The sequence below is a fragment of the Ylistrum balloti genome, unplaced genomic scaffold, assembly GCF_031769215.1.
Source record: "Ylistrum balloti isolate Yb309-2 unplaced genomic scaffold, AGI_CSIRO_Ybal_v1 Utg369690, whole genome shotgun sequence".
NCBI classification, from domain to species: Eukaryota; Metazoa; Mollusca; class Bivalvia; order Pectinida; family Pectinidae; genus Ylistrum; species Ylistrum balloti.
This window is the reverse complement of record NW_026781926.1, coordinates 207,681-234,081: the sequence shown is the minus strand read 5'-3', so window position 1 is coordinate 234,081 and position 26,401 is coordinate 207,681. Positions and strand designations below refer to the sequence as shown.

At 34.7% G+C, this 26,401-nt stretch overlaps 2 protein-coding genes across 2 annotated transcripts in view; both read left to right on the top strand.

Moving 5' to 3' along the window:
• The window catches only part of LOC132565082 (laminin subunit alpha-2-like), an 83,224-nt gene extending 75,356 nt beyond the window's left edge, over nt 1-7,868 (top strand). The window contains exons 54-60 of the mRNA XM_060229688.1: nt 11-190; nt 486-803; nt 1,059-1,395; nt 2,041-2,194; nt 6,715-6,848; nt 7,331-7,544; nt 7,711-7,868. Of these exons, the coding sequence (XP_060085671.1) occupies nt 11-190; nt 486-803; nt 1,059-1,395; nt 2,041-2,194; nt 6,715-6,848; nt 7,331-7,544; nt 7,711-7,868 (1,495 nt within the window). The remainder of the gene's footprint in view (nt 1-10; nt 191-485; nt 804-1,058; nt 1,396-2,040; nt 2,195-6,714; nt 6,849-7,330; nt 7,545-7,710) is intronic.
• Nucleotides 7,869-20,708: 12,840 nt separating this feature from the next.
• Nucleotides 20,709-26,124, top strand: LOC132565098 (dynein light chain Tctex-type 5-B-like). Its single transcript, XM_060229705.1, has 4 exons — nt 20,709-20,909; nt 24,022-24,121; nt 24,380-24,470; nt 25,959-26,124. Exons 1-4 carry the CDS (start codon nt 20,709-20,711, stop codon nt 26,122-26,124), a joined length of 558 nt encoding a protein of 185 aa, XP_060085688.1.
• The last annotated feature ends 277 nt before the right edge of the window (nt 26,125-26,401 follow it).

The window sequence follows — 26,401 nt, the reverse complement described above, 5'->3', positions numbered from 1 at the left end:
GTCATTACAGGATGGAGCTTTATGTGGACGATGTGTTAGTGGGGTATGGCACCCTCCCCATGGCCACTCAGGGAATCGGTGTTGAGAAGCTCTACTTGGGAGGGGCCCCTAATCTGTCCAACCGCCAGGTGATGGTAGCCAACATCAATGGCCTCGACGGCTGTATTAGTGACATCATCATTGACGGAAAGTAAGTTAGGTTGTTACCTTCAGTAATTTGGAAGGAAATAAGTCAAATATTCATGGTCTGTTGAAGAGCACACCAGCAATGAATTTTGTCCTGATCGTAAAAAATTCTTGTGTATCCAGGCATTGAATCATTAGAAGGAATATTGCCTAGTAGAATTGATGGACAGATTGGATCCTGCCTTGACATGCAAAGTTAAAGTTTTATTTTACATTTGTTATATGTATATGTAAATGCATTTTGACAAATGAACAGTAAATTCCTTTGTTTAGTGGTTTCACCTGTTTATCTTTTGCAGTATCTTAAGTTTAAATAACCCTGAGCAGTATGAGCATGCTGATATTGGTCGGTGTAGAGCAGGCATTACTTCTGTACTGGTTACCCCGGAAACCACCCCTAAACCTACCCCAAAACTCACCCCTGCACCTACCCCTAAGCCTACCACCAAGAGACCTACAACACCTGTGCCTACTCCGGAACCTACTTTGCCTACAATTAAACCAGATTCTTGTGCTGATCCAACTGCTGAAACTACAGAATTCCTGGCGCTGGCATTTGGAGAATCACCTGAAAGCTTTGGAGAAATCGCACTGGACAAGAGAAGTGTCTCCTCTGTGTATGACTTCTCATTTTCAGTCTTATGAACCTTGGTCTTTTCTCAGGACATTTCAATATTCAAAATAATCTTTTTCAAATTAAAAACTATAGAATTACATCTGTTCAAAAAATTGCATCAGATATTCAGTAAAATAGTAACATTTTAGATAAACATTTGAATCAATGTCACAAGTAAAAAATGGTTTACAATATTGCCTGTACAACACAATGACAAAATAGATATGTACCTTATCTGTTAACTATTTATTTGCAGATTTAATGTGACCATTGACTTCAAAACATTCCTACCTTCGGGATCATTCTTCTACATCACCAACCCTCAGAAAGTAGCATACCTGGCTGTGCAGCTCATTGATGGTCATGTATCCCTGCTGTACAGATATAATGGTGACAGCTTTATTCTCAATGACACCGCAAGGGTCAATGATGGTCAGTGGCATACTCTAGTGGTCAATAAAGGCACCAAGCTCATCAAACTTAGAGTGGACAATGGTCGAGAAAGCAGGGGTCGAGTCCAAAAGAGGATGGAGCTGGAAGGTCCAATGTATGTAGGTGGAGGCTTCCCTACCATTGCTACACCCCCAGGATTGGTAAGTCTTTACCGATAGGTCAGGTGTCTAGTTTGTATGTGGGAGTTTGTCAAGAATTAGTCAATTTCCTCTGATAGGTCGGATGACAAGTTTGTGGGTAGCAACACTCCAGGCTTTGTAAGTCTCTACTGATAGGTCATATGCATAATATGAAGGCAGAGTCTTTCTGCAATATTGAACACCAAAGGAGGTATCAAGTATGTGGCTTCCCTATATTAGTCACACACACACCCCAGCTTTGCAAGTCTCTACTAATAAGTTATGTTAGTTATGTTGGCAGAGCTTTCCTACATAAGCTGCACTCCAAGGCTGAGTATGAGTCAAAGTTTTTGTGTGATGGACTGGTACCCATAAAAATAAGCATATAGATTGCTTGGATAATTGGAGGGCCAGAAAACACTTCTCTGAAGGCTTTGGTTGATGTGACAAGTTAACGTATGTTCAGACAGAGGTATCATACTGTTATACTCAGTTCAGGTATATGGCATTGATGTTGTAATTTGACACAAGTATTTTTTTCAAGTCATAACTGCTTTGTTGATATACATTAAGTTGCATGGGTTTTACAGGGCTCACTCCAGTATGTTGAGATATTTTTTGATGAGGGTTCCAAACTATTGTTGTTTATCATTGATTATTGGACAGGTTGATCACAGCTTGAGAGGGTGTATAAGGAACTTCATGATCAACGGTAATGTGATCTTGATCGCTGATGCTGACATTGTCAGTGGCATCAGAAACTGCTACAAAACTACAGAGCCTGGAGTGTACTTCAGTGGAGGAGCCCATGGAGTTCTAGGTGAGAATCATTTTATCCTTATGTAATTAATTATATATTATATTTGGAAATATTTTTCTATATCTTTTAGTAAGTGACATGTAAAAAATTCCTTCCTAGAAGATAAACTTGTAAGTAGTAAAGAATTCCTTCCTAGAAGATAAACTTGTAAGTAGTAAAGAATTCCTTCCTAGAAGATAAACTTGTAAGTAGTAAAGAATTCCTTCCTAGAAGATAAACTTGTAAGTAGTAAAGAATTCCTTCCTAGAAGATAAACTTGTAAGTAGTAAAGAATTCCTTCCTAGAAGATAAACTTGTAAGTACTAAGAATTCCTTCCTAGAAGATAAACTTGTAAGTAGTAAAGAATTCCTTCCTAGAAGATAAACTTGTAAGTAGTAAAGAATTCCTTCCTAGAAGATAAACTTGTAAGTAGTAAAGAATTCCTTCCTAGAAGATAAACTTGTAAGTAGTAAAGAATTCCTTCCTAGAAGATAAACTTGTAAGCAGTCAAGAATTCCTTCCTAGAAGATAACCTTGTAAGTAGTAAAGAATTCCTTCCTAGAAGATAAACTTGTAAGTAGTATAGAATTCCTTCCTAGAAGATAAACTTGTAAGTACTAAGAATTCCTTCCTAGAAGATAAATTTGTAAGTACTAAGAATTCCTTCCTAGAAGATAAACTTGTAAGCAGTCAAGAATTCCTTCCTAGAAGATAAACTTGTAAGTAGTAAAGAATTCCTTCCTAGAAGATAAACTTGTAAGTAGTAAAGAATTCCTTCCTAGAAGATAAACTTGTAAGTACTAAGAATTCCTTCCTAGAAGATAAACTTGTAAGCAGTCAAGAATTCCTTCCTAGAAGATAAACTTGTAAGTAGTAAAGAATTCCTTCCTAGAAGATAAACTTGTAAGTACTAAGAATTCCTTCCTAGAAGATAAACTTGTAAGTACTAAGAATTCCTTCCTAGAAGATAAACTTGTAAGCAGTCAAGAATTCCTTCCTAGAAGATAAACTTGTAAGTACTAAGAATTCCTTCCTAGAAGATAAACTTGTAAGTACTAAGAATTCCTTCCTAGAAGATAAACTTGTAAGTAGTAAAGAATTCCTTCCTAGAAGATAAACTTGTAAGTAGTAAAGAATTCCTTCCTAGAAGATAAACTTGTAAGTAGTAAAGAATTCCTTCCTAGAAGATAAACTTGTAAGTAGTAAAGAATTCCTTCCTAGAAGATAAACTTGTAAGTAGTATAGAATTCCTTCCTAGAAGATAAACTTGTAAGTACTAAGAATTCCTTCCTAGAAGATAAACTTGTAAGTACTAAGAATTCCTTCCTAGAAGATAAACTTGTAAGCAGTCAAGAATTCCTTCCTAGAAGATAAACTTGTAAGTAGTAAAGAATTCCTTCCTAGAAGATAAACTTGTAAGTAGTATAGAATTCCTTCCTAGAAGATAAACTTGTAAGTACTAAGAATTCCTTCCTAGAAGATAAACTTGTAAGTACTAAGAATTCCTTCCTAGAAGATAAACTTGTAAGCAGTCAAGAATTCCTTCCTAGAAGATAAACTTGTAAGTAGTAAAGAATTCCTTCCTAGAAGATAAACTTGTAAGTAGTAAAGAATTCCTTCCTAGAAGATAAACTTGTAAGTAGTAAAGAATTCCTTCCTAGAAGATAAACTTGTAAGTAGTAAAGAATTCCTTCCTAGAAGATAAACTTGTAAGTAGTAAAGAATTCCTTCCTAGAAGATAAACTTGTAAGTACTAAGAATTCCTTCCTAGAAGATAAACTTGTAAGTAGTAAAGAATTCCTTCCTAGAAGATAAACTTGTAAGTAGTAAAGAATTCCTTCCTAGAAGATAAACTTGTAAGTAGTAAAGAATTCCTTCCTAGAAGATAAACTTGTAAGTAGTAAAGAATTCCTTCCTAGAAGATAAACTTGTAAGCAGTATAGAATTCCTTCCTAGAAGATAAACTTGTAAGTACTAAGAATTCCTTCCTAGAAGATAAACTTGTAAGTACTAAGAATTCCTTCCTAGAAGATAAACTTGTAAGCAGTCAAGAATTCCTTCCTAGAAGATAAACTTGTAAGTAGTAAAGAATTCCTTCCTAGAAGATAAACTTGTAAGTACTAAGAATTCCTTCCTAGAAGATAAACTTGTAAGTACTAAGAATTCCTTCCTAGAAGATAAACTTGTAAGCAGTCAAGAATTCCTTCCTAGAAGATAAACTTGTAAGTAGTAAAGAATTCCTTCCTAGAAGATAAACTTGTAAGTACTAAGAATTCCTTCCTAGAAGATAAACTTGTAAGTACTAAGAATTCCTTCCTAGAAGATAAACTTGTAAGCAGTCAAGAATTCCTTCCTAGAAGATAAACTTGTTAGTAGTATAGAATTCCTTCCTAGAAGATAAACTTGTAAGTACTAAGAATTCCTTCCTAGAAGATAAACTTGTAAGTACTAAGAATTCCTTCCTAGAAGATAAACTTGTAAGTAGTAAAGAATTCCTTCCTAGAAGATAAACTTGTAAGTAGTAAAGAATTCCTTCCTAGAAGATAAACTTGTAAGTAGTAAAGAATTCCTTCCTAGAAGATAAACTTGTAAGTAGTAAAGAATTCCTTCCTAGAAGATAAACTTGTAAGTAGTATAGAATTCCTTCCTAGAAGATAAACTTGTAAGTAGTAAAGAATTCCTTCCTAGAAGATAAACTTGTAAGCAGTATAGAATTCCTTCCTAGAAGATAAACTTGTAAGTACTAAGAATTCCTTCCTAGAAGATAAACTTGTAAGTACTAAGAATTCCTTCCTAGAAGATAAACTTGTAAGCAGTCAAGAATTCCTTCCTAGAAGATAAACTTGTAAGTAGTAAAGAATTCCTTCCTAGAAGATAAACTTGTAAGTACTAAGAATTCCTTCCTAGAAGATAAACTTGTAAGTACTAAGAATTCCTTCCTAGAAGATAAACTTGTAAGCAGTCAAGAATTCCTTCCTAGAAGATAAACTTGTAAGTAGTAAAGAATTCCTTCCTAGAAGATAAACTTGTAAGTACTAAGAATTCCTTCCTAGAAGATAAACTTGTAAGTACTAAGAATTCCTTCCTAGAAGATAAACTTGTAAGCAGTCAAGAATTCCTTCCTAGAAGATAAACTTGTTAGTAGTATAGAATTCCTTCCTAGAAGATAAACTTGTAAGTACTAAGAATTCCTTCCTAGAAGATAAACTTGTAAGTACTAAGAATTCCTTCCTAGAAGATAAACTTGTAAGTAGTAAAGAATTCCTTCCTAGAAGATAAACTTGTAAGTAGTAAAGAATTCCTTCCTAGAAGATAAACTTGTAAGTAGTAAAGAATTCCTTCCTAGAAGATAAACTTGTAAGTAGTAAAGAATTCCTTCCTAGAAGATAAACTTGTAAGTAGTATAGAATTCCTTCCTAGAAGATAAACTTGTAAGTACTAAGAATTCCTTCCTAGAAGATAAACTTGTAAGTACTAAGAATTCCTTCCTAGAAGATAAACTTGTAAGTACTAAGAATTCCTTCCTAGAAGATAAACTTGTAAGCAGTCAAGAATTCCTTCCTAGAAGATAAACTTGTAAGTAGTATAGAATTCCTTCCTAGAAGATAAACTTGTAAGCAGTCAAGAATTCCTTCCTAGAAGATAAACTTGTAAGCAGTCAAGAATTCCTTCCTAGAAGATAAACTTGTAAGTAGTATAGAATTCCTTCCTAGAAGATAAACTTGTAAGTACTAAGAATTCCTTCCTAGAAGATAAACTTGTAAGTACTAAGAATTCCTTCCTAGAAGATAAACTTGTAAGTACTAAGAATTCCTTCCTAGAAGATAAACTTGTAAGTACTAAGAATTCCTTCCTAGAAGATAAACTTGTAAGTACTAAGAATTCCTTCCTAGAAGATAAACTTGTAAGCAGTCAAGAATTCCTTCCTAGAAGATAAACTTGTAAGTAGTAAAGAATTCCTTCCTAGAAGATAAACTTGTAAGTACTAAGAATTCCTTCCTAGAAGATAAACTTGTAAGTACTAAGAATTCCTTCCTAGAAGATAAACTTGTAAGTACTAAGAATTCCTTCCTAGAAGATAAACTTGTAAGCAGTCAAGAATTCCTTCCTAGAAGATAAACTTGTAAGTAGTAAAGAATTCCTTCCTAGAAGATAAACTTGTAAGTACTAAGAATTCCTTCCTAGAAGATAAACTTGTAAGTAGTAAAGAATTCCTTCCTAGAAGATAAACTTGTAAGTAGTAAAGAATTCCTTCCTAGAAGATAAACTTGTAAGTAGTAAAGAATTCCTTCCTAGAAGATAAACTTGTAAGTAGTAAAGAATTCCTTCCTAGAAATAAACTTTTACGTGGTATAGAATTCCTCCTAGATGAACTTGTAAGTTTTAAGAATTTCTCCTAGCAGATGAACTTTTAAGTAGTAAAGAATTCCTTCCTAGAAGATAAACTTGAAAAATGATGTTTCTGTAGCTGTTGTTTAGCTGTTCTGATCAGTTATGATACATTTTTATTGCTACTTGGTTGTAAATTTTCTCTTTTCAGATCGTGAATATGATATTGGATCTAAGATGGTGGTGAGTTTTGCATTCAGGACACACAAGCCAAATGGAGTGATATTGACTATTAGTGACCCATCCGGATCCCCAGCTTTAACACTGGAACTGTTCGAGGGACAGGTATGTCATCAACAGTCTGTTACATTCTTATGTATCTGATACACATAGTCCATCTGAAATGATGAACAGATCCTAAAGTAACACAGATAAAGTGATCATGGTGTGTTGCTCCATACATGTGCAGTTTAGAAGTTAATTTTTCACTTTTTGCTACATGTACCTTGGAAATGTAATAGAGAAAAACTGTCTTCTGTTGCATGACTCCATTGAAAAAAACATCCATTAAGTTTCAATATTTTGGTAAATCTAAGAAAATATTAACCATTGAGTAAAGCATAATTTAGAATTTGACACGCCTCTTACACTGAAGAACACTTATGAAATGGAAATTATATTTTTGAAAAACCTCTGTATGAATGAGGAATAGAAGATTATAGAACCATTTAACATTCTTAAGGTTGAAAATCTCTAATGCAAATAAAAATTCAGTTGAAGGAATTTGTTTTCAAAATGCCAAACTAAAATAGAATTCTTATATTCAGGTTAAAATGACAGTAAGCAATGAAGACAGATACTCTGCCACAACCAAAGGAAGTCAGTTCTCCTTTTGTAACAATGAATGGCACACTGTTGAAGCCAGTGTCATTGGCAATGTCATCAAACTTATCGTAGATGGAAAGGCTGAGTTTGGTGTCAGTTCCAGAGACGCTACATTCATCACAACGTTCTCACCTCTGATAGTAGGGGGCATACCTGGTAAGAATGTGATGACAAATTAAAATATATAGGTAAAAATGGAGACAGATATGCTCTTTGGCATTTCATTGAATAAGGAAATTCATAAACCAGTATAACGTTGGTCTGTTTTATTTGTTTAGACAATCTTTATTAATAGTAGTCTCTTCACTATCTGTTGTTTCAGTATTTGCTACAGTGCAAGGGGCTGCTTCCTCAGATGAAAACTTCCAAGGGTGTTTGCGAGACTTTAAGTTGGGCCGGGTTGAAGGAGATACACCACATGTAGACTGGTTTTCCATACCCATAGACCGTAACATCTACAAGACTGGCTGCCCTGTATGATACTTTTGAGTCTGTAGCCTGTGTATTTTACTTGTACTCCCGGTTACTAGCACATTTGGTTTTCGTTGAGAAAGGCAGCTGAACTAGATCTGATGTTTATCACTTAAAGTCATAACTACAAGATTCTGACACAATAGGTTACAAGGCTTTACTTAAAAACAGCTATGGATCAAAAGAACTATTTGATGCCTGTAATTTATAAACAGCAAATAGCTCTGAAACTGCTTACTGTAATCTATTGATGTAGATAACTTTATCAGGATTACCCTAAGCTATTGATGTAGATAACTTTATCAGGATTACCTTAATCTATTGATGTAGATAACTTTATCAGGATTACCCTAATCTATTGATGTAGATAACTTTATCAGGATTACCCTAATCTATAGATGTAGATTACTATAATCTAGATTACCCTAATCCATTGATGTAGATAACTTTATCAGGATTACCCTAATCCATTGATGTAGATTACTTTAATCTAGATTACCCTAATCTATTGATGTAGATAACTTTATCAGGATTACCCTAATCTATTGATGTAGATTATTTTAATCTAGATTACCCTAATCTATTGATGTAGATAACTTTATCAGGATTACCCTAAGCTATTGATGTAGATAACTTTATCAGGATTACCCTAAGCTATTGATGTAGATAACTTTATCAGGATTACCCTAATCTATTGATGTAGATAACTTTATCAGGATTACCCTAATCCATTGATGTAGATAACTTTATCAGGATTACCCTAATCTATTGATGTAGATTACTTTAATCTAGATTACCCTAATCTATTGATATAGATAACTTTATCAGGATTACCCTAATCTATTGATGTAGATTACTTTATCAGGATTACCCTAGATAACTTTAATCTGGATTACCCTAATCCATTGATGTAGATAAGCCTGGTCTAGGTTACCTTTATTAATTGATATATTTGAAATTTAACTTTATTCATGATAGATCATCTTGATTTATTGCGTCGCCTGCAGAGCTGGCGGACACTTAGGGATCACTTTGTCCGTCGTAATGCGTCAGCTAACACGTGAGTTATTGAAATGAAATTTGGTATATGGCTTCTTGTTGGAAAGGTACAAATTAAGTCCGATTCCTGACTGTCTGTAATCCTTCTTGGCAGAGTTATGCCCCTTCGAACTTAGAAAATTCACTGGGAATATTGTTTTCTGGACTTTTTTGGGTTATGCTTTGAGTTATAGAAATGAAATTTGGTATATGACTTCTTGTAGGAAGGGTACAGATTAGTTTTGACATCCAGTTTGATTTCTGCAGGCGACACATACATTTCCGAGGAACTCTTATATAATAAGTTAATCCTTTACAATAACCTAGTAGTCTAATATTCTCACCAGGAGATATAAATTACTGTGTTTAAATACATTGCCCTGACCAATTAATGCCTGATTATTCTTGTTGTTTAGATATAGATTACTCAACATTGTTTACATAGGTCGCACTGATCAGTTGAAATAGATTATCATAATCTGTTGATGTAGATTATCATAACCAGTTGATGTAGATTATCATAATATGTTGATGTAGAATACCATAACCAGTTGATGTAGATTATTATAATCTGTTGATGTAGATTATCATAATCTGTTGATGTAGATTACCATAATCTGTGGATGTAGATTACCATAATCTGTGGATGTAGATTACCATAATCTGTGGATGTAGATTATCATAATCTGTTGATGTGGATTAGCATAATCTTTTGATGTGGATTACCATAATCTGTTGATGTAGATTACCATAATCTGTTGATGTAGATTATCATAATCTGTGGATGTAGATTACCATAATCTTTTGATGTGGATTACCATAATCTGTTGGTGTAGATTATCATAATCTTTTGATGTAGATTATCATAATTTGTTGATATAGATAACAATAATCTGTATATATTTGAAGTTATGCTGATTTATTGATTTAGATTAAATCTGTGATGTAAATTACCATACTGTGCATTAGTATAGTCACCATTTGCTGATAGTGGTAGAACTGTGGATGGCAGATAATATATATGATAGATATATTACATTACCAAGTATGTGTTTATGTAATACTATTTTGTATTTATTCAGTAGATAATTGTTTACTTGTAGTTTGACATTAAGTGGCCAGTATTGTTGTATCACCTCAGGTAAACTTACTTCACCTGTGCTATTCACCAGGTACATCTGAACCAGTAACAACTGATCACAGCTATTAACACCTGTGTTCATCAGTGATGTCCAATATTCTTTTTCACAAGAAAAAATATGTTATACACATGATACCTTTCTGTTTTACTTAATGTTGTAGCCCTAAGCTATGATAAGAGGCTGCCGTATATAGAGCTTTCATATTCTATAACTACATCAAGTCATTTTATCTGTACATTGTCTAGATCTACTTACAAAACAATGTTGTCTAGTTCAAATACAAATTGTTCCCCAGACTGTTCACATCTGTTAAACTTTGTTGGGTATGCATGCATTGGAACAAGTTGGGTATACATGTACTAGAACAAGTTGGGTATGCATGCATTGGAACAAGTTGGGTATACATGTACTAGAACAAGTTGGGTATGCATGCATTGGAACAAGTTGGGTATACATGTACTAGAACAAGTTGGATATATATGCACTAAAACAAGTTGGGTAAATATGTACTAAAACAAGTTGGGTATACATGTACTAGAACAAGTTGGATATATATGCACTAAAACAAGTTTGGTATATATGCACTAAAACAAGTTGGGTATACATGCACTAGAACAAGTTGGGTATGCATGCACTGGAACAAGTTGGGTATACATGTACTAGAACAAGTTGGATATATATGCACTAAAACAAGTTGGGTAAATATGTACTAAAACAAGTTGGGTGTACATGTACTAGAACAAGTTGGGTATACATGTACTAGAACAAGTTGGATATATATGCACTAAAACAAGTTTGGTATATATGCACTAAAACAAGTTGGGTATACATGCACTAGAACAAGTTGGGTATGCATGCACTGGAACAAGTTGGGTGTACATGTACTAGAACAAGTTGGGTATACATGTACTAGAACAAGTTGGATATATATGCACTAAAACAAGTTGGGTATATATGCACTAAAACAAGTTGGGTATACATGCACTAGAACAAGTTGGGTATGCATGCACTGGAACAAGTTGGGTATACATGTACTAGAACAAGTTGGATATATATGCACTAAAACAAGTTGGGTATATATGCACTAAAACAAGTTGGGTATATATGCACTAGAATAAGTTGGGTATATATGCACTAAAACAAGTTTGGATACATGTACTAGAACAAACAAGTTTGGATACATGTACTAGAACAAGTTGGGTATGCATGTACTAGAACAAGTTGGGTATACATGCACTAAAACAAGTTGGGTATACATGTACTAAAACAAGTTGGGTGTACATGTACTAGAACAAGTTGGGTAAACATGTACTAAAACAAGTTGGGTATACATGTACTAGAACAAGTTGGGTGTACATGTACTAGAACAAGTTGGATATACATGCACTAAAACAAGTTGGGTATACATGTACTAAAACAAGTTGGGTGTACATGTACTAGAACAAGTTGGGTATACATGTACTAGAACAAGTTGGGTATACATGTACTAGAACAAGTTGGGTGTACATGTACTAGAACAAGTTGGATATACATGCACTAAAACAAGTTGGGTATACATGTACTAAAACAAGTTGGGTGTACATGTACTAGAACAAGTTGGGTATACATGTACTAGAACAAGTTGGGTATACGTGTACTAGAACGAGTTGGGTGTACATGTACTAGAACAAGTTGGGTATACATGCACTAAAACGAGTTGGGTATACATGTGCTAGAACAAGTTGGGTATACATGCACTAAAACAAGTTGGGTGTACATGTACTAGAACAAGTTGGGTATACATGTACTAGAACAAGTTTGGTATACATGTACTAGATCAAGTTAGGTGTACATGTACTAGAACAAGTTGGGTATACATGCACTAAAACAAGTTGGGTATACATGCACTAAAACAAGTTGAATATACATGTACTAGAACAGGTCGGGTATACAGTATATGGAGCAATATTCCATATTTACTCTCAGTCTCTATGACTTGGTCAGGTGACTATGTGATCGTATATACGGTAATGGAGCTATCTTCCATGCAGGTTACCCTCATTTCTACGAGGTCACAGGTATGAGAGATATAGCAATGGTATGGCTTGGACAGGGGATATATTATTGCTGACTACAGCAGGATAATATAAGGTAATATTGTCATATGCCTACTAGCCCTTATCTTAATATTGTATCATGACTTCAGCAGATGAAGGTTCAATTTTGTATTATTGACTTTGACCAGGTAATAGTTGTAGAATATTTATGGTAACCATGTAACTATTCATGTTTGGTTCATTCTGACCTGACTTGGCTGAAGGAGATATGACCAGAAGTCACCTGCTCCTGAAATCTCATTAATAATGGACAGGTAGATGATCAGGTGATACTAGTCAGTCAGGTGGGATGAAGATTAATTAATTGGGATACTCTTGTCTAAGATATGTACACCTTGGCATGCAATTTAATCATAAATTTGTATTTGTTACAAGTTATGGCCCATCTCCCATGTATTGGTCAATCAACATCCAGTTTGTCGAAGGTTTTAATTAAGGTATATTATGTACTTTAGCCCAATACTAGGGAACAATGTTGATATTCAATCTTGAATGTGCTTTTTTTTACTAGCATTATACTTGAGAAATAGGAATCTTCTGGAATAAAAGTTGTGTGAAATGTTCTCTGTAAATGTCTCAATCCTGCATCTACAGTCAAGAGACACAAATCCCCTGCCTGAAAGTCTGTGATACAGACCATTGGGTAACCTGACCTGTTACACGTGTCATGTTGTTTCTTTGATGATAGCCTGACCTGTGACATATGTCATGGTGCTTCTATGATGATAGCCTGACCTGTGACATGTGTCCTGGTGCTTCTATGATGACAGTCTGACCTGTTACATGTGTCATGGTGCTTCTGTGATGACAGTCTGACCTGTTACACGTGTCATGGTGCTTCTTTGATGATAGCCTGACCTGTGACATGTGTCATGGTATTCTATGATGATAGCCTGACCTGTTACATGTGTCATGGTGCTTCTATGATGATAGCCTGACCTGTGACATGTGTCATGGTGCTTCTATGATAATAGCCTGACCTTTGACATATGTGTCTTCTCTGTGAAATGATACTCAAGAGTACAGACCCTCTATCGCTATATAAAGTATTTCTGTACCAGAGGTAAAGTGATACCAGTATACCTCTTATAGAACCTGTGACAAAGCGACACTCAAAAAAAACGGAGTTGTTACTGTTATGACACCTGAAAGGAATGACAACACATACAATCTCTTATCCTGCTGTGCTGTTGATTTTCATGCATCTGTCCACATTTACAAGGGATAATTACAGAGGCCTCGTATCCTAGAGACATGAATGACACATACCAAGAGCTTTATTTATGTCTATGGTTTGGCTAACTGTGATTCACAATTTCCTAATCACAAATAGCTTTGTTTTCTTTCCAAAACAGACTAATTTACACAATACTGCAGTTTTTTGCTCTCTCTGTCTTATTTCATTGGAATACATTTTCGTGAAGTGTTTTCGATAGTAAATTGTACATAACAGAATGTTGTTTTACAGTACGTTGTTAATTCCAGCGTTTTGGTTTTTTTAAAGTGGGTACTTATAGTCAGTTTATACCATTGTTATACATTATATATCAGATATTGTATGACATCAATCATTTAGTAACTCTTCAAATTTACTCATAAAGGGGAGATAACTGTTCATATTTTCAGTTTTACAAAATATATACAAGTGTTTTATCATTTTAAATGAGGTTGTAACCTGTTGTAAATTTTTGTACAAATTATTTAAATGAAGATATGTGAGTACCAGAAGTGATTATGTATATAGTATTTACATTTAATCTGAATTTAACCAATCAAATTAAAGGAAATGATCAGAAACAATCAGGTAAATACATAACATAGGTATTTGTCGTTAATTCTTTTGAAATATGAGTCAGTTTGGGGTAGAATATTTACCAATAATCATTTATACCCCAGGAAATGTTAAAGAAACTCTGAATTCATCACTTTTGCTTGAATCTCCTTGTGTTTCCATTGTATCGTTTTTAGTATGCTTGTATATGATGGCTGTGTATAGTAGATATTTTGTATTTATGTTGAACTTTAAAAATCACTGAATTAAAAATTGATTGTTCATTAATTGTAAATATTTGCATATATCACTTTAATGTGAATTTCAGTTTTATGCATGATTTTTATATCAAATTTTAATAATTGTATTTCGTAATGTGTAATTATAGATATCTGTTTATTGATTTTCTCTCATGACCATTTATTATTGGTTAAGGCAGATGTCATAGAACTGATTCATTTACATGTATCATCCACATTTTTTTCATGGTCAGATCTCCGTCCACTGAACCAACCTTTAGAATACAAGTTCAAATATACCTTAATGTGACATTGATACTGAAAGGTATATGCTACCTTACTTTTCCATCAAAATATGTGTACTTCAATAGTGTGACATTTAGACTCAAATTATACCTTACTGTTTCATTGAGACTTAAGAAAGTATGCTACAGTGCTGTTCCTTTGAGACTTAAGGAAGTATGCTACCTTACTGTTCCATTGAGATTTAAGGAAGTATGTTACCTTACTGTTCCATTGAGACTTAGGGGAGTATGCTACAGTGCTGTGGCATTGAGACTTAAGGAAGTATACTACAGTGCTGTGACACTGAGACTTAAGGATGTATGCTACAGTGACATTGAGACTGAAGGAAGTATGCTACAATATTGTGACATTGAGACTTAAGGAAGTATGCTAACTTACTGTTCCATTGAGACTTAGAATATAAAATGTAAACTAAATTACTGTGACATTGAAACTTTATATGCTACCTCAGTTCAACATGAATAATGCATCTCATTTTCACAATAAGAAATAACTTTATTTTTGTAGATAATAACATATTTATAAAACACACAATAAATAATAAGTAATGCTCTGATAATGGACAGATATATTGTATGATACTATTTTAGTGTCAGGGGAAATAACTGTGGGAATACACAAAAAAAATCTTTTAAAGGGAGAAAACTACAACACAAATTAAATATCAGACTTACACTTTATAATTCTATGATTAATCATTAGTCTGTCTTAGAAAAAAAGTCAGTGGAATTAGTGTAAGATGTCTTAATTTTTTCCATTTAGAAGGTAACAAATCAAGTTACAATATGACTGACAATTCTGAAATAGATATTAATAAAGACAGAAACTACCTTGTGGGATTAGCTTTATATGCTCCTGATAAAATGTGAAACTTGAGGATAAATATGAGAGACAGTTATTTTATATTATAGATTGTATATGTGTTTATACAGTAATTTATGTGTAATTATGCCTATAGTAGAGAAATGCTGATAAAAAGCACACAGCAAGCCTTATCCCTGTGACAATGTCATTTTGATTAACTGCTGTACATGTCTGTGTTTTTATTCAAACATTTTATTTTATTGTTTTATATTTTGGTACATAAGAATGGCTTTGAATGTGTCGGTAGTAGTATTTGTTAGGTAACTATACCAGTGCAATATACTTTTGTTTAATATGTTTACATTGTGTCATAGTACCATCACAAGATGCCTTATGTTAGAGAATCTACACTTTCTGTCCACATTAGGCATATGATGGTATCAGACTTCAGGTAAGAATAGAAATAGCATGTAGTAGTGTATCAATTGTAAACAGATTCTCCCCGTAATTTCTCTTTAAAATGAATCAAAAATTTTAATTACTTATGGTAACTACAATATTTTAGTACTGTTAAGAATTTTGTTATCAAATACCATTGTATTTTGCTTATGATAAATATGTAGTAGTTTAACTTGCTATAGTTTAATCTAAATGACCTATTACAATGAACTGTAGTGTATCTGGGATATTTAATTTGTGATTACATTCAGTCTAAGGTGTGACCATCTGTTAATCTGTGTATTAAGTGTGTAGAGTAATCAGTCAATCTGTGGTCTGCATTTTAATGTTGACTTACCTTAAATCAATATAGTAATGAAAGGTGAAAATGACACAGTCAGGTTGCACTATACATGCTTATATGTAGTACTGCCTTGGTTTGTATAAAGTACTGTGTGTGTATACCTGTAGTACTACCTTTGATACCCTGTGTATCCCTGTAGTACTAACTGTGTATACCTGTAGTACTAACTGTGTATACCTTTAGTACTACCTGTGTATACTGTCATACTAATGTATACCTGTTGTACTAATGTATACCTGTAGTACTACCTGTGTATACTGTCGTACTAATGTATACCTGTTGTACTAATGTGTACCTGTAGTACTAATGTGTACCTGTAGTACTACCTGTGTATACCCTGTGTATACCTGTAGTACTACCTGTGTATACTCTTTGTATACCTGTAGTACTACCTGTGTATACTCTTTGTATACCTGTAGTACTACCTGTGTATACATGTAGTACTAACTGTGTATACCTGTAGTACTACCTGTGTATACTGGCGTACTAATGTATACCTGTTGTACTAATGTGTACCTGTAGTACTAATGTGTACCTGTAGTACTACCTGTGTATACCCTGTGTATACCTGTAGTACTACCTGTGTATACTCTTTGTATACCTGTAATACTACCTGTGTATACCCTGTGTATACCTGTAGTACTAACTGTGTATACCTGTAGTACTACCTGTCTATACATGTAGTACTAACTGTGTATACCTGTAGTACTACCTGTGTATACCTGTAGTACTACCTGTGTATACTGTCGTACTAATGTATACCTGTTGTACTAATGTGTGCCTGTCATACTATCAGCATATGCCTGTAGGATTATGATTAGTAAAAGCTGAGTTGGACAAGTATGAGACCTTGAAGGCATCAATGTTGTCAGTTATAAGACACAAATTCACTCCCAATAAAACAATACATTAATGAAAACTTCGTCTTTTCTTTTACATACCAACATTACTATTTCTACTCACAAAAGTCTTTCAAGTCACTTGATGATCATATCCCTGCAGTAAAAATGAAGATCATGCCTTCGAACTGTTATTAATGTGTCTGAAGTATGCTGGCATGAAGGGCTGCCAACTTCGTTCAAATAAATAACCTTGCTCCACTTTCAATAATAGAGGTGTCAAATGATAAAATTTTTATCTGAATCACAATAATTAACAGGTCATATTTCGCCAGAAGCATTCTAAACACAACGACCGTCTAAATTCAGGAGAATCAGGCCAATGTGTACTTGTTTTCTGTTTCAAAGGTCAATCTCAGTAAGGTCACGTTGTCAAAATGGAAACAACTGTTTATACAACTTCAAAACTACCAGGCTTAAACCAACATCATCGTTTTCAAAAAACTAAAGTATGTAAATTAAGATGGAATGTAGTGAAGTATAGACTACGTTAGGAACATGCATCTTCAACTGCCGCTGGTTCTTTTGGAATTTATTGGGCGGTTCAAAATTGGGGCAAAATAGGAATTTACACGGAGACTCCTGAAAAGTACAAGGAAAGCAAGACCAGGTTTCCCGGAAGAGTAAGCGTCTTCTTCATCGACGAGACCCGCCATGTAAATGGCACGTTCTCAATTGAGAACAAGGTATACAACAACGGAACCAAGAGGCAAACTATCGAGAATCAAACAAATCGAGTATTTCTCAATGAGATCACTTTTACGACAATAAAATCTTCCCGTAGTTTATATATTGTTTCTGTGTGAGTCCAGCTAGAGATTCCATGTGTGTAATTTTGGACAAAACACTCTTATGACCTTGGCACTGTTGTACATGTACAATAAAAACAATCATATTTAGGAAACTTCGACTTTGACTTTCCATAAATTATTGATCAAGGACAGTATACGTATTGTATACACTGCATAATGTTACACCTAGCACCATTTGTGTGATTAATTAATCGTGCTTTCTAGACGCATCATGCGTGACATTTTGATGAACTATGACAACGATTATTCATAAAATTCGATGTCAGTCTGTGGAAGTATTTTGTAAGTGTAGTGCAGTTTAGGATTTGATGGAAATATTTATGCTATGTTAGTTTCGGTCAAATTTCATTCTTGTCAGTGGTAATTTTCAAATGCATCCTATTAAGTTGTACTTACAGGTTTTCATAGCTACGACATACAACAGTCAATACGGACACCTGTTGCGTGCTTTGTATTAAATGAACTTGGCTATGATGACTCCATTCGTCCTGAAAGTAATCCTTCAGGATGTACAGTGTATTTACCTGTTTGATGAGTTTCCACAGTAAAACAGATGATTATTACTCCGCTGGGTATTTCCCATCAAGATGACCATTAAAATCGGCGTTAACTGCAGAACGCGGTGAAGCAAGATTGGATTTCACAAATCATAGACATTTCATTTAATATTTAGCCGACAACCGAACGGCATGTGCATGTAGGACTGGAAGTAGCCACTAAACAAAGAAATCAACAAGCTGTTTAGATAGATGTGAAATTGCCATGAATTAATTTTCATCTATTTGAATAGTCATTACGAGAAACACTGACGATATAGACCTGTTACCACGTCATTTCCATGTGGAACTAAATGGTTAAATCCCGATCTCTATATATCCATAAATAGCTATTGGACCGTCTGTACATAGTTCAGGTTGGGACCATATCAGAAATTTAAAAAACTATCTTTCCCCAGCTGGGATTCGAACTATCGACTCTTCGCTCTCTTACCAGACATCTCGTCGCTTGACCAAATGGGGAAATTCCCACTAGCCGATGCTAGTAAACTGCAGTCCAGCTCCTCCAAGAAATCTTCGACACCAATGACAACAAAACTCGTGATCGGTTATCCAAGGAAGCGTCTCAATTTCCTGTAGAAGAGAGTAATGACGCCCCTCTTCCCACCCACCCAAAATATGTTCGAACTAACGACCTTTCGGTATTTACTCCGACACTCAACCGCTTGAGTAATTAACTTTAGCATCATATTTTTTTATTTTTATTATTTTATCTATGCTAAATATAATCTGTTTATTTCAACACACTCGTCATATTAACTTACAATTTCCTCCAGAATGCATAGTGACAATTCTGGTAGATATTTAACAACTTATTAAACATCCGGACATGACTACCACACCGTTCCATTGATTAGTTTCGACTATTCAAACGTTTCTATGATTCCGATCGCACAAGCAGACGCCAACGAAGAAGTTCGTCAAGCGGGTAAGATTTAATCTTTAAATTAATCATATGAGATATTTACACGCTGTTCTAAAGGATGGGAAATACTAGGTTTTCATTCAGGTACACAATCGAGTAAGTAAGTTTAACAAACATGATTATATCTATGAGATCTATGTATAGTCACATATTCCAGATGATATACAGTACAGGAGACGTGGGATAATAGTTATTTAACGTCTACATATTTTCGGCAAGTGTTTCGGAGTGGCGACATTGCTTCCGTCCTGTGGTGACATGACAAAACTACAAAGACTCGAGTAAGACTTTTCCAACGATGATTCAAAAGTGCATTGACCATCATCAACCAAACCATATGTAATGGAACTCGAGCGTCTTTACCAGCAACTCATGAGAAAGGCAGTCGAAAGCAAATTCCAACATTATGATTTTCAGAGGTCTTTGGTCAATCCTCAACAAATCTCAGCAGCGTTGACCGGCAACCAAATCTTAGTAGGAAGGCTACTAAATCTAAGTAAAATGTTCTGATTTATGTTTTTAGTATAAATGGCACAACTATTTCAGAGATAATCATAGTTAAGTGTCAATTGCCCTCTTCTTTCAAGCTTTGTTTGCAGCTTCACATAGAAATATTAATTTCAAACCTAAATTACATTTTGAAAAATACCATCAAACTTAAGGCGTGATGTATTTCGCTTCTTTGGAAGAAAAAAAAAGGCGAAACGTGCGAAAGTTAACTACAGCAAAATGTCCTCGTTAACAATACTTAAAACATATTTTTCCTGGAGTATCGACTACGTAGACTCTCATCATTCCATGGAAATCTTAACATGATCTATAGAAGAGCAAAATACAACCTGTGCCTGTTAGACATTGTATCGGTCTTAATATAAGAAATGACACGACTACCTGACGTAACATTGGTACCAGAAATCAGTCTTTTTCTACTGAGAACGTTGTCCTCATTGTCATAGAACGAGTCAATGTCCGTGGTGCATTTAACCCGGACCATGGCTACTAGGTATTTAATTTACATTAATATATATCAATGTGAGCGCCACCTACGTTCGACACACCCTTTTAGTACCAGACCACTTTCCGATCCTTTACGATAGAGAACAATGCATTAATGCGGTAATGGACAGGCCATCTGTTAGGCCAACACTACAGAGCAGACGTTGAAGACGACTTGTTACTGGTGTCGTAAATTAACACATGTACCTGCCATTATTACACATCGTGTTCATGTTGATTACAGTATGATAGCAGACACTTGTTCACTCGGACCCAACACAATCAATCGCCTCACAGAACGGACAGTTAGGGTGTCGCTACGCTACAGTGCCAAATAACATTATTTATACGTAAATCAATGTGAATTTCATGTTTCCCTCTATTTCCAATTATGTCCTTTGGTCTTCAATTAACTAGGAACGTTATAAGTAAATGCTCATGTACCGATTGGTGTAGAGAAGGATGCTTTACAGTTCGCAGGTACATCATTGCTTGACTACTGGATTTAACACAGCAACTCACCACACCATGAGCGGAAGGCCACTCGGGGCCAAAGTGTCCAGTTTCTTTGATATACCTGAAAAAAGGATTCATGCAGCAGGGTCTAGTGTCATATCATATGCTTGTGATCCCAGCCAGGATGACACAAGATCCATGAAAAAGGTAAGAACAATACTTGACTGTTATACTTTGTTTCCAGGTAACCATGGAAAAAACAGTTGCTATGTGTTGGTTTCTCATTATGAGCGATCACCATCTTATATTACAATTCTCCTTTTAAAAATTCTAATATTTATCTTTTTTAAAAGTTTTTAAAAGAACATGTTGTACATAGCAATGTGATTTAATAAATTCCATCCATACAGCCGTTCCTGTGCTGCTAAGGATGTCGATATGGTGTTTACAGTGATGGCATGTTTTATCCAGCTAAACAAATCTTTACGAGACACTTACCATAAATAATAGATCGAGACCTGTCAACTCTCGCAATACCGTAAATAGTTCAATATATACAGAATTTTATCTTATTCAAAAGAATCTTTGTCATATTTTTGCATTTGCTTACGATTTTTTAATCACTGATAGTCATTTTGTTCTATACATACATTTGTCTACTATTAACATTATACGATGATAAGGTCAACAAATCTCAGCTGTAGATTCTCAGCATGTTTGTCAGATATTTAAAAAGTAGACTTGTTATGATCACAAACGAATTTCAATGCAAATTACCAACCTCAAACATCTATAAATATGTGTGGGTGGTTGTGTATATATGCATATATACTGGTATTAGCAACCTGAGTTCAAGATGTGTGTTTGAGTCGGCACTGATCTACAGCCATTCTGTGTAGCACATTATCATTTGATCAAATGAGGACCTCCCAACATCCATCAACATCTGATGGCTCACCTGTCTCCTGCCAATATCGATTTTTTTCTGGAGTAGCGTCATCAGTTACCAGGGTAACGAACCGTCTGTTTGGAGACAAGCTGTGATAATGACCGTCTTGGTGTAATTACATCACCCGATTTGTTTGAAGACAGATTACTCGATACACGTAATGGGAAAATAAAGCTATTCTCGAGAGTTTAATGTCTAAATGAATATAATTTTAACACGTTTCTTAGAACAACTTCGTAAGGTTGACTGATAACCAATATTTACCAACCAAAACATTTGTTTATTCTTCTCTTATATAACACTAACCGTAGTAATACTTGTCAATATTTACTCTCCAAAATTTTGATCATCATTCTAGTACTTTCCAGAATACAAGCATTATGTCCTGTTGATTTGCGTAGTGTTTTATTTATGACACTTACGCGTCAACTGATTAGGTAAATTTCGAAACTTTGAAATAGTTCTACTTTTGATACGACACATCGCCTCACTTAGGTTGACCCATGTCGAAAATTTGAACGTCCAATGACATTGTCAATCCCGGACATGATAAAGTGAGAAAGACGGAAGGAGACACAAACAACACAAAAACTATGGTTACTCCTCGTTCCCGGTTTGGAACTAATGGAAGTGAAACATGGAAATATCAATACAATGGATTGTGACTTAATGTTCAGCCAAGAACTCTATTTTTGTGATAGTCACATTATAACAAAACTTCATGACAAATGACATCGATGTGTAAACAAAATGTACACCAACGTCAAAATCAGAGAAACGAGGTCAAAACATGAACTAATATTCACCGAGAGTGACAACACGTTGGATGAAAATCTAGATCAAACTAATTAGTGTAGAACCTGGTTAAAAGCAACAAGCAGCATCTCTCGAATCCTGGTTTGCATGCTTTCCTGTCTGTTGTTGACATTCATCATAGACCTAGTGATATTTAGAACAAGTTTTAGAATATCGAATAAAATTCGACATGTAAACTATAAACCGGCTTGATGCTACCTAGAAATGGAACATTCAGAAAAGGGAAAAGAACAAGAAAAACAACGTTTACTATAAAGCTGTGTAGTATGCAACATGTCTGTAACTGGTTTCATAGCCAGCGGCTAATGGAGACTGTCGTTATGAATTCAATTTAGTGTATATCCGTTCGATATGGTCCATTAAATTTTTACTATTCAAAAGCAGTACATTATCCATATACGTATCTAAAAGAGAGATTTAAGATCTTCGTTACATACACTGATATGTTACTAAGTGTACCTTAGATAACAACAAAACCCATCAGACGGTTATCCACTAGGGATACATTTTTGGTCTTTCTTCCAATAGGTTTTTGGTGAGAGAATGTTTTAAGGCTGACAAAAACTCCAATGTGTTCATCAAAATGCACATTCAAATTTACTCCACCTTTGAGTATAGTGTCCGATCTGATGGTACAAAGAAAGAACCAAGAAGATTGTAAATTGACTGACTGTTTTTTTCCCGATAATTCATATTTACGTCGTTTTACAAATAGCTCAAAGGGATGTACATTTCAAGTAAGTTATGAAATGGACATATTTTTTTTTAATTCGTTTCAATTCAGTTCAGTGAGCCATATTCTGTGGTTTTATTTCATGGTTGATAATACAAAATAGAAAGAAAAATACCGACTCGAAAATGATAAAGCGTAGTTTTGGATTCCTAGAATTTCATTAGAAAATGTAACAGAGAAACCTGACAAGAACCAATTTAGTTGATCTCTTCATTCGCATGTGCAAATGCCTTCAAGAAAAACACACACACATAAAAGGAAAAAAAACACCACCAGGCAACTATATATTTTTTCTGAGAAACGGGGAAAAAATAGAAAGTAATAATAATGAAAAACATTGCGAATTTCTACTGCAGAGATAAAAAAAAATACGCTCATCACCTGTCACCAATTTCGCAGACTTTTAAATCAGTCATAAAAAAAACTAATCTTTTACAGCGAAAACTTCCTGTTAAACATGTATATCTGAATATACCATTGGTGTAGAGCCCAGTCAATTGTATTGGCGACTCGGGAACAGTTTTGGTAAAACCTTGTGCACCAACGCATGTTTCTGCGTCTCTTCCATCATAGTACCTTGGTATTCTCTCGATGCAGCATTCAGTTGGAGATATGTTCGAATGACTAAGAAAGAAAGTACTAAATACATCAGATACAACAAAGCAAATACATATCTGCATCATAAAGCTATTTCATCTTTCTATGACACGCTGACACTAAGGTCCTAAATTGTTGATGTCCGAAATGCAAAAGTTCAGATTGAACCAAGATATTTTAGAATATTGTTTGATTTATCTAACCACATACCTTTCTCATTCCAGGTATTTTACGAGAACACTTACCAACTAGATCCACCTAAAAAATTCAGAGCTGACAAGATAACTCCTATCATTCAGGACATTCTCAACACAAATCTGGAAGGTATTACAAGCAGCAAACACTTTCAATATCGCCGATAGAATACAATTGTGCCATGAAGCAACGAATTAGTTTGAAAACTTTGTAACGTTCCCATTGTTTATTAACTATGATTTTGTACTTTTGGTTAAATAATACAGTACATGAAACTCATACTCTATGAGCATCACTTTGTTTATGTGTATGAAAAGCAGCACATTCCAAGCTGTATTACCTGCGATATTTCATGTGTTCCGTAACTCATTTCTTCTCTTTCTTTAGGGCGGAAGTATGACGCTATAGAATGCTCACTCCTGTCGAAATCTCTGGCCGAAGAGATTAAACTTAAAGTCAAAGAACTCAATTTTAAAAGGTAAGTTTAAATTTCAATATTCGTACCGAGATAAGTTTAGATAAAATTCCTTAAATAATATTTTCACTGTCCTTTCGTCGAAATGCATGGGATAGAATGAGTTCTTACATAATTCGATCTGTGTATATTCGGGAACTTTTCGGGTGTTTTTTGTTATATTTTGTTTGTTTATTTTTTTAAACGAATTTATGAATGGACAACAAGAAAATACCCTACGTGACTTTAAGACACTTTGGTAAATACAATGACATTTGGTTTTTTCATGGGTTCCCTCCTTCAATGGTCCTTTCAACGCAGGAATCGTTCTGAAGTTCCCGAGACGGGTGTTCAATAAAAAAGTTGCAGATGAGATTTTCTGTTGTATTATTTCTCATAATGTTCCCAAACTAAGTTCTACTATTCTTTTTTTTTCATTTTCTCTAAAGCAAAGAAAATACTAACATGTCAACAGAATCTTAATCCAATTTCAAATTCGATAAAACTTGAGCAAACTATAAACGGAAGAAAGATCTTTATGGAGATTCCGAAAGAGTCTTCTGCTTCAACTGCGACATTGCTATGTAAATAAAGGTAAATCCAAGTAAGCAATGTTACGTTTCCAAAGTGAGAACAAGGTAAACAACAATCGAAACTCTAGGCAAACCAATGAGCATCAAACATACTTCATATCGCGCAAGGAATTAGAATATTTCTCAGTGAGGTAATTATCCCAACCTCAAAGCTTAATTTATTCACTTTCTCCATTCCACGGTCGGCTCTAACACAGTTTGTTACCCATAAAAGTCTCTTTGTTTCCTCTACACTATCATGTTACATTTTCATATCTGACATGACGACACACACAGCTCCATGTATTAGCAACCTGTTTGGTGAGACTGGACTCACTGCTACCGGAATTTGTATGGTGCAATACAATGCAAACGGAGTCGGCCGTAACCGTGTTTGTCCATTTGCAGTGGAATCGCGATTCTGTCAAGAGGGTGTCAGTCGGATTCCATATCTATCCTCTCTCTCCCTCGTCAAGTTTACACTATGTGTATCTCAGCATATGGGTGGTCTCCAGACTAAATTATTGGAATTCTACATTCCTCTTTTTATATGCTGAATTCCCACATATGAAAATGAAAGCTCTGCATCTTCAGCTTATCTCATCTCGTTGCTAGTTGTAATAAAACGATGATGCATTTCTGTCAAAGACAAGATTGTTTTCCCATTAGTCTGTTTGGTTAGCGATGTCCGCGTCACAATCTCAATAGCAGTAGCCTTATGTTTAAGGGTTGTTTATTTGACAACTGAACCTATACTTTTTAGTTTTATTTTCAAACAAAGCAATAGAGTTGGTTATAATTTAAATGAAACACCTTAATCGTTTGTATGCTGGAAGTTTCGGGGTTGATTGTAAAACTTACAGTTAACTGGTTCAGTTTTACTTATTTTTGAGTATGTCAAGCATTCATATACAAATTAAAATATTTTCTATTGTTACAGGTACAAGACGGTGTGCATGGTGACCATAGGTCAGAAGAATGACCAGGGCGTGCGGATTGGAAGCCGTTATCTGTGGGACCATGACCGTGACAACTATGCTGCCGCGTCCTTCCATAACAAGCACATCTTCGCTGTCGGTACTGTGTACGCTGTATACTTTGAGTGACCAGATCGCCTTACTACTAATCATCCTGTACAATGCAACCTCATAGCTCACATATCTGGTCTAATGGAGACAAACATTTCAACCAGGATTTCCTTACAGCTAGCAAAGGTTATGTTCTGATCAAGTGTCATCAACATCGCTGTGACCCAATGTGTATTAGCTGTTTACATGTAGGACTTTCATTTCAACATCCTACTGGAAAGAACATGTATTCGCTACTTACAACCATGGATCTATTTTTAAAAACAAATATATTATAGTGAAAAAGAAAATGATT